Source organism: Limulus polyphemus, unplaced genomic scaffold (assembly GCF_000517525.1).
Source record: "Limulus polyphemus unplaced genomic scaffold, Limulus_polyphemus-2.1.2 Scaffold9333, whole genome shotgun sequence".
Classification (NCBI taxonomy): Eukaryota; Metazoa; Arthropoda; class Merostomata; order Xiphosura; family Limulidae; genus Limulus; species Limulus polyphemus.
Genome location: NW_013674943.1, coordinates 11652 through 20320, shown reverse-complemented (window position 1 = coordinate 20320; position 8669 = coordinate 11652). Strand labels below are relative to the sequence as shown.

Genomic DNA, 8669 nt, shown 5'->3' with positions numbered 1-8669 from the left:
AAAACAATGGCTCAGTCCTAGACAAAAAACACTTCCGACCCCAAAAAGTGGACTCCATCTGCAGAAAGTGATGCTTTGCATTTGGTGGGACATTAAAAAAGTAATTATTTTCAAACTCCTCAATCCACAGCAGAGACCTGTCAATGCAGAGACCTATAGTCAGCAAATGTTTAAATCAACCCCTTCATCAGAAACGCCTTTCACTAGTCAATCGGAAAGGTGTTCTTCTCCACAACAATGCACGTCCACATGTGGCACGTTTAACGCAACACAAGATTATGGAGTTGGGTTGGGAAGTTCTCCCCACCCACCATATTTACCAGATTTGGCACCATCAGATTACCATCTTTTTCATTCACTGCAACACCATCTTAATGGGATAACATGCAAATGTGAAAGTGTTAAAGAGGACATCAACATGTTTTTTGCTTCAAAAATGGTAAAGCATCATTGATAAGGATGGAGACTATTTCATTTAATAAATGTTTTGTTTTGATATACAAGTTGTTTGGGTTTTTTCATCTGGCTTCTTTTCTCTGCCAGTTTGTTTTTGGGGGAGTCCCAGATTCTCTGGAATCTCATGTGGAGACTGTGCACAAACACTCTTCCATTTGTTCTTTGACTTCCTGTCTTTTGAAGCCTCTCCTACACGTGTAACCCTATCCCATTCTTCAGCTTCTTCTCGTCTCCCTGTTCTCCCTTCCTGTGTTTTTTCTCCAATCCATCAGTATTGACTGTGACTATACATTATATTTGGGCACATTATATATATGGTTGGCTCAGTTTGCAGATTTGTGATGCCCACTTGCAGCCAATTGTTGGGTCATTCAGGTGTTATCAAAGGGCCTGACTCTTCATTTTTCTGTTCTTCCTCCTTTGTCTCCCATTCCCATATATTTCCTTCCTCCTATGACCATACTCTTCCTTCAAGAGCCTGCACATCTGGATTGGCTGGGGAAACAGAAGTCACATCTCACACCAATTCAGTATCTCATTCATTTGAGTGTGTTTTTCAATTCATGTCTCAGCATAACTCAGCGATCTCCTCTTGGTTTGAGAGATATAGAGTGATTAGTTACTAACATGACATCCTCTTCTATTCTCACTATGCAGGAGGTTTTTGCTTTGGGGGACTTGGGTGTCCATGGAGTCCCATATCCCTTTGGGTCATGCTCATATGAGATATCTTCAATGGACTCTGTATGATCAGTGGAACCTCGCTCGGAATCCCTTGTTTTCCAATGTTCACTGACTTCTCCTGATGTCTTGACAAAGCCAATACTACAGAAGGAGTTCCTCCCCTTGTCTGGTTCTCCATCTGTTTGCAGATGCATCTTTGAAGAGTTAGGGAGCATATTTAGACTTGAAAAATGTTAGGTTGGTTGTCCCACAGTGAATCATCCCTTCATATCAATTCTTTAGAACTTTTGGTGGTTTGTCAAGCATTTGATCATTTTATTATGATGGTTTGTAGTTGTATAGTGATGATCCATACAGACAAGTCTACAATTGTTTCTTTATATCAGTTACCAGGGGTCACCCAGTCTTGCTATCTCTGTTTTCACATACTTAACCTCCTTTTCTAGGCCCATTCTTTACAAGTACATCTTATTGCTTGTCATATTCGGGGTGCCCTGACTCTTGTTGCAGATCATCTCTTGAGGCCTATCAAGTGGTCCCTTGCTCCTCTGGTGTTCAGACTATCTTCGCATGTAGCTTTCCTTCTTTCTCATTCCATTCATTCTTCCTCCTTCCTAGTCTGTCATTAAAAATGGTGCATATTTCATTGTTGGTCTCTGCATCATGCTTTCTCTCCTTCCCAGCCTCCTTTCCACCCATCTTTCTGAATCTTTTAACATTGCTGTTCGAACAAGGCTTATTGCTTTCAACCATTGCTGGCTACAGGGCTGCACTATCTAATAATTTCAGGTTTTTCCATTTTTGCCATGTCTTCTACCTGTCCTTTCTATGCTCTTTCATTATTTTCATCTTCTTCATCCTTCTTATCCTGTAGTCCTTCCCACACCCTTCCTTCCTTTAGCTTCTTGTTCCTTGTGCAATTTTTTATGTAAAACGTATTTTTTACTTCTTTTTTGCCTGTGGCCATAGGATATCTGACATCTATGTTATTGATGCTTCCCATATTATTTTCCATCATTCTTATATTCTTCTCTATCCTGATAGTGCTTTTCTCCTTAAAACCTCTACAGCTTGTGAAGGGGACAACTCAGTTACTGTTATTTCCCATCAGTCCATTTCTTACTTTTTTTCTCATTATGATCCTGATCACCTATTTTTTGTCCCACCTGTGTGGTTCAATGTTATTTGGCTTACACTATTCCTGTCTAGTTCTTCGAATTTCTTATCTACCAGAGATATTTCTCCCATTATTCTTATGGGATGGTTACTGTAGATAATCTGTTTAGCATGTACTTCTTTGGATGTAGATTCATTGGGACCCTCCTCCTACTGCAGACCAGAAGAAAAATACCTAACAGTGCCTGGTTTTGGACTGGAGTTGACCCACCACATATGCTTTCCCCCATCCTACTGTGTCCCAGATATCAAGTTCCCAGTGACCTGGTGTTGTATGTATACAGGGACAGCAAGTATGAGCACTCCCTAGGTCAACAGAATGGCAGTTATCTTTCCTTTCTGCTTCCTTGGATTTGGGTGAAGATGTTTGGACCCTCCTTCTACTGTGGACTGGAGGAAAAATACACGATGACACCTGGGTTGTGACTGGAGTTGACCCACTACCTACGGTTTGATGCACCCTAGCCAAACTACACCATTTAGCACGTCCATATTCTGATTCTGGACCGTGGTTGTTTTCTGTCCTACTTAATGACATATGTATATTTTTTATGGGTGAAGAGTGTATATGCCCCGATACAGAAAGGGTATGGTCTTCCATGGGTGTTCCCCTATACTTTTTGAAGGTACATGCTACAGTGCAGCAACATCATGTAAAAACTTGTGTTTAGGTGGGAGCCTCAAGGTTAGTGGTGAGTGAAAAATTGTTCATATAGAGGGCAGCACAAAAGCTAATATGGTAGAAGAGGTATTTATCTATCAAAAATACATTTTCAGTGTGGGAAAATGTTAATATCCATAGCTCGATTCTCAGTTACTATGAGGGAACCATCATCAGGAAATCTAAGGGGGGGAGTCATAAAAAAATCTATAATTTTGTATTTCACACACACACTATTCTTTCTAACTCTTAAATAATATTGAAAATTCAAATAAACTCTTGTAGATATATTGTCTTTCCATACATGAAAACTATCCAAAGAGCATCCTCTTAAATTTCTTTATTAATATTTGTAGCCAAAAATATTATTTTGTAGTCATTACAACATTTATGAATGAAATAGTTGTATAATTGTTGTTCTAAACTGCTGATATAATAATTCCAATGTTTTAGTTCTTATTTTATTTTTTTTTAATTTTAGTGGCAAAAGATTGTTGACTTGTTTGAGCAAGAACAGACCATACGGATGAATATGGCCAATCGTGGTGGAGTTTTGGGTTTGATGTTGCACCAAACAATATCACATGACACTTTGTTTGATGTCCAACCCCAAGTAACATAACAGTGAATGATATACCTAGAAGAACAGACCATGTGGATTAATATGGCCAATTATGGGTGTGATACAGCTCCACACAATATCACATGACACTTTGTTTGATGTCCAACCCCAAGTAACATAACAGTGAATGATATACCTAGAAGAACAGACCATGTGGATTAATATGGCCAATTATGGGTGTGATACAGCTCCACACAATATCAAATGACACTTTGTTTGATGTCCATACCCAAATAATGGAGACCAACAACAGACAATCTGGCCAGTAGTAGTGCAGTAGCACTGTCTGATCCCAAGTAACCTAACAATTAATGATCAGGACTGATCAACAAGAGTCAACATTGGTCAAGCCTTGTTAAATCTAGATATATATTTTAAAAATTGTATGTAGAGATGTATGTATTGTGTACAAGAAAAGAAAGAATTTTTTGTGTAAGTATGGTTCAGTATTAGTCCTTACTTAAACTGAAAAAACCTTTAAAAAGTAACGAAAGCATGAGAGATGGACATTATTAATACCAATATTCTATACTGGGTGCAAAGTAACAGAGATTTTTACATGTGCTGTCAAATAAATTCCTGAAACTGTTAAGATCAAACCACAACTCCATTAAAACCAGCTTTCCAAGACCAGGGCATCAAACATTTAAATACATAACAGTGATTTACAGAGTACAGGGAAGTAAATGGTATACATACCTAACTACAAGTTTACATCAAACAGTCTGTGTAACATAGTATAATGTTTATATATAGTAGTGGTTTACAAGGTAAGTAGATAAAGTATAAAACTAACTATGAGTGTGTGATACACCCTTTTTTTTCATACAACATTTATTAGTATTAACTGTGCATTTTAACATAATTGATACAATTTACTAACAACTGTGTTCATGTTCTCATGTCATAACTTATCAGCATCACATTGTGTTAGTACTGACAATGTATCTTAAAATAATTGATACAATTTACTGACAACTGCATGATCATGTGTTAGTAATGACAGTTTATTTTAACATAACTGATACAATTTACTTATAGCTGTGCTCATGTGAAAATTTATCAGCATTATCATGTGTTAGTATTGACAAAATATTTTAACATAACTGATACAGTTTACTTATTAGCATCACCTTGTGTTAGTACTGACAATATATCTTAACATAATTGATACAATTTACTGACAACTGTGTTCATGTTCTTATGTCATAATACAGAAAAAAGGTAACTAGCTTAACGTGAAAATGTAGTTGCCAAAAAAGTAAACAAACAAGCTTAAGGTTTGAGACATAGTGTCGACATTATTTCCCCATGCTACAAATCTCTATTTTGACTCCATTACTAAAACTGTAATATTTAAAAGTGATATCCTGCACACTCTACAAGTTTGAAAACGTTGTAATTAATAATTATGAATTGATTATATGAATATACATTTCTCCCGTCCATTCTTGATGGAGTTTACGTCATTACACTTCTAACTGTGACGACCCTAAACTCTGGTTGGCGTCACTGCTACAAACTTTATCTGATACTAAGCATTTTCTAAATAAAATGTATAACTACAAAATTTCTGATTCCCTTTTGCCAAGAATTGCCCATCTCCTGCTTGCATGATTCTTGTCATTCCTTAAAGTCAGCTTCAAGGATGGCTACTCTATCTGCAGTATCTATAATATTCGGAATCACACAGTGTTGCCTATAATTCGACACTTACCATCAGCCATCACTGTGACTGCTGATGCAATGCTCAAACTCAGCTTAGTGCTATATTTTAAACTATGACTTTAAGATGTCTGGTGTGGGAGATGTTTGTATAACATTTCAGAAGGTTATGTAACATGGCCAAAATCAATCATGCAGTGTTAAAAAAAATTTGATCCTGTCATCAGTATCGCATCCAAAAGGACAGTAATCCTATCTATAAATAAATGATACACAACAATAAGGTTCCAAAAACAAGTTAATAATTGCTATGGTACATGTTTCATATCTGCCATATAAACATTAAGTTACATCGACAACAGCACACAGCTATATACAATACACAATGATTTGTTTAGTAATATTACCCATGTTTTGTTACAATCCTCACAGCCATTCTTGTTGTAGGCTGGTGGAACCATATCAAACAATGAAGAACAAATGGAGTCTACCTAGCTTGATGGCATAACGATGTGGTGACACACACACACATAATGCCATGCCTGTAGGAGCATGGCATTATGTAGGAGCTATTTACATCTATTTTAGCAATTAAATTCAACTAAAATGGATATGGGCAATTAAAGAAAGAAATATCATAGAAGAAAAGTGGAATTTACTTGTGTAACTCATGAACAACTGACTGACTGACCAAACAACACTTGTTTTTTATATACATCTTTATTTTGTGTCAGAGTTATAAGCTATTTACTTTACATTACTAATTGATATACAGTTAGTGATAGAGTAAATACCACATACAATATGCAGAAATACTGAAAAAAACTGTAGATGTAAATACAAAATGTAAGGGATGTTGCAAAATAAAAACACTTTTTTTCCCCGAGAGCATAACAACGTAAAATAAGATTTTAATTCAATCAAAAAGTAATTCCAAGTATCAATATCACTTGATTGGGCCACCATTGTTCTCACGCACGAGTTTTAATCGATTTGCAAAAGATTTCAAAAATGCAACAAACATGTCTGTCTTTGTGAGCACATCAGTGAGAACACGAATCAAGGTTTCACTTTTATGTCTCTTGCATTCAGGCAAAGTTTCCAACATTTTGTCTGTACATTGTTGAATGAAAGATCCGATATTTTCGGCGAGACTGAAATCTGGAGAGTTCCCAATCCACATTCAACCACTTTTTCAAATTCAACAATTCTGAAACTTTTGAGGAATTAATTGGATTTTTCAAATCTGGCATTGCGATGTGATGATTGGAAGACTTGAATTATCAGAGCATGTCTGCAACTAGTTTCTGAGCCATTCTGAAGGCAGCACATGCAACATGAACCTGAGTTCTAGTGACAGATATGATTCAAATGATTTGCAAAAAATGAAATTCGAAGAATCAAACACCCAAGAGTACGTTGAAATGAGGTTTCCTCATGATTGATGATATTCATGGTCCTACCAAGTTCATCATTACTTCGGGGGAAAAAAAAGTGTGATTTATTTTGCAACTCCCCTTACGAAAGCATTTTTAGTCTTTACATGATCATCACGAACTTGTTAGAGTGTAAAATCAATATGATGGTATAGTCACAACAACCAACATTAATAATAATAATTTTACTTCAGTTTTTTGTTCCAACATCTTTTCCACAACCTACACAACTGTTCTCTGCAGTATGTATTATTTAATATGTTTTGAAATATCAATTTGTCCCAGCATTTTACACAAGCTACACAACTGTAAGGTTTCTGACCAGTATGTATTCTCTGATACATTTTTAAATCACTTTGTTTAATGTTCTATTACACATAGACCACAAATGTATAGTTTATAGATAGTTATTTTTTACAAATCATAAAACTTTAAGGTTTCTTCCCAGTGTGTATTCTTTGATGTTGTTTCAAGTTAGAGGTGCTTCCAAATTGTTTTCCACACACTTCACAACTATATGGTTTCTCCCCAGTATGTATTCTTTTATGATTTTTTAAGTTAGAGTTACATCTAAACTGTTTCCCACAAACATCACAATGATAAGGTTTCTCCCGAGTGTGTAAGACTTTATAAGAAATTCTGAATTAAAACTGCATCAAAGAAACACACTGGAGAGAAACCTTACCATTGTGATGTTTGTGGAAAACAGTTTGGATGTAACTCTAACTTAAAAAATCATAAAAGAATACATACTGGGGAGAAACCATATAGTTGTGAAGTGTGTGGAAATCAATTTACAACAAACCGTTCCTTAAAATATCATCAAAGGATACACACTGGGGAGAAACCTTACTGTTGTGGAATTTGTGGGAAATTCTTTGATGCAGTTTTAATTCAGCATTTTTCCTAAAGTATTTTTTACAAATTGCACAACTGTAAGGTTTCTCCACAGTGTGTATTCTTTCATGCTTTCTTAAACTACTATTTGCTCCAAAATGTTTTCCACAAACCGTACAACTGTAAGGTTTCTCCCCAGTATGTATTCTCTGATGTGTTTTTAAGCTACCACTTGTTTCAAAGTGTTTTCCACAAACTATACAACTATATGGTTTCTCCCCGGTGTGTATTCTTTGATGTATTTTTAAACTATAGTTTCTTCTGAAATGTTTTCCACAAACTGTACAACAGTGTGGTTTCTCCCCAGTATGTATTTTTTGATGCAGTTTTAATTCAGAATTTCTTATAAAGTCTTTTCCACAAATTGCACAACTGTAAGGTTTCTCTCCAGTGTGTCGTCTTTGATGTATTTTTAGTTCATCATTTGTTAAAAAGTGTTTTCCACAAACTACACAACCATAAGGTTTATCCCCAGTATGTCTTCTTTCATGCTTTTTTAATTCATTATTTGTTGGAAAATGTTTTGCACAAAGTGCACAGCTGTAAGGTTTCTCCCCAGTGTGTGTTCTTTCATGCTTTTTTAAGCTACTACTTGTTCCAAAGTGTTTTCCACAAACTCCACAAGTGTAAGGTTTCTCCCCAGTGTGTATTTTCTGATGTGTTTTTAAGCTACTATTTGTTACAAAAAGTTTTCCACAAACCGTACAACTGTAAGGTTTCTCCCCAGTGTGTATTCTTTGATGTTGTTTTAAGCTATAGTTTCTTCCAAAGTTCTTTCCACACACTATACAAAGATATGGATTCTCTTCAGAATGTATCCTTGTGTCTTGCTTTCCATAATCCACCATTACAGATACTTTTCCACAGATTACCTGACTGTGTGGTTTATCTATACCCTGGTGTATATCAGATTGTTTTAGGTTATTTATATTTAAATTTTCTTCACATATATCACTTGGTTTTGGAGATTTGATGACTTTTATAAAGGGATCTTCTCGTAATAAAACACGAAATTCAGGAAACTGACTTCCACAACAGATTGTCGCACCAGTCTTTATATCTAAAATCAAAA

At 35.7% G+C, this 8669-nt stretch overlaps 2 protein-coding genes across 3 annotated transcripts in view; one reads left to right on the top strand and one right to left on the bottom strand.

Annotated features, from left to right (window-relative positions):
* Window positions 1-4035, top strand: part of LOC106475877 (CXXC-type zinc finger protein 1-like) — an 8344-nt gene extending 4309 nt beyond the window's left edge. The window contains exons 3-4 of one of the 2 annotated variants that reach the window (XM_022379886.1): window positions 3459-3561; window positions 3683-4035. In XM_022379886.1, coding sequence (XP_022235594.1) covers window positions 3459-3561; window positions 3683-3720 — 141 coding nt within the window. In that variant the 3' untranslated portion in view covers window positions 3721-4035. Of the gene's footprint in view, window positions 1-3458 lie in introns of both variants that reach the window. The other variant, XM_013936553.2, reaches the window with a different exon arrangement.
* A 1930-nt stretch (window positions 4036-5965) lies between these two features.
* Window positions 5966-8669, bottom strand: part of LOC106475876 (zinc finger protein 664-like) — a 9394-nt gene continuing 6690 nt past the window's right edge. Inside the window, exons 2-3 of the mRNA XM_013936551.2 lie at window positions 7575-8657; window positions 5966-7322 (exon numbers count right to left, since the gene is read on the bottom strand). Coding sequence (XP_013792005.2) covers window positions 7132-7322; window positions 7575-8657 — 1274 coding nt within the window. The 3' untranslated portion in view covers window positions 5966-7131. The remainder of the gene's footprint in view (window positions 7323-7574; window positions 8658-8669) is intronic.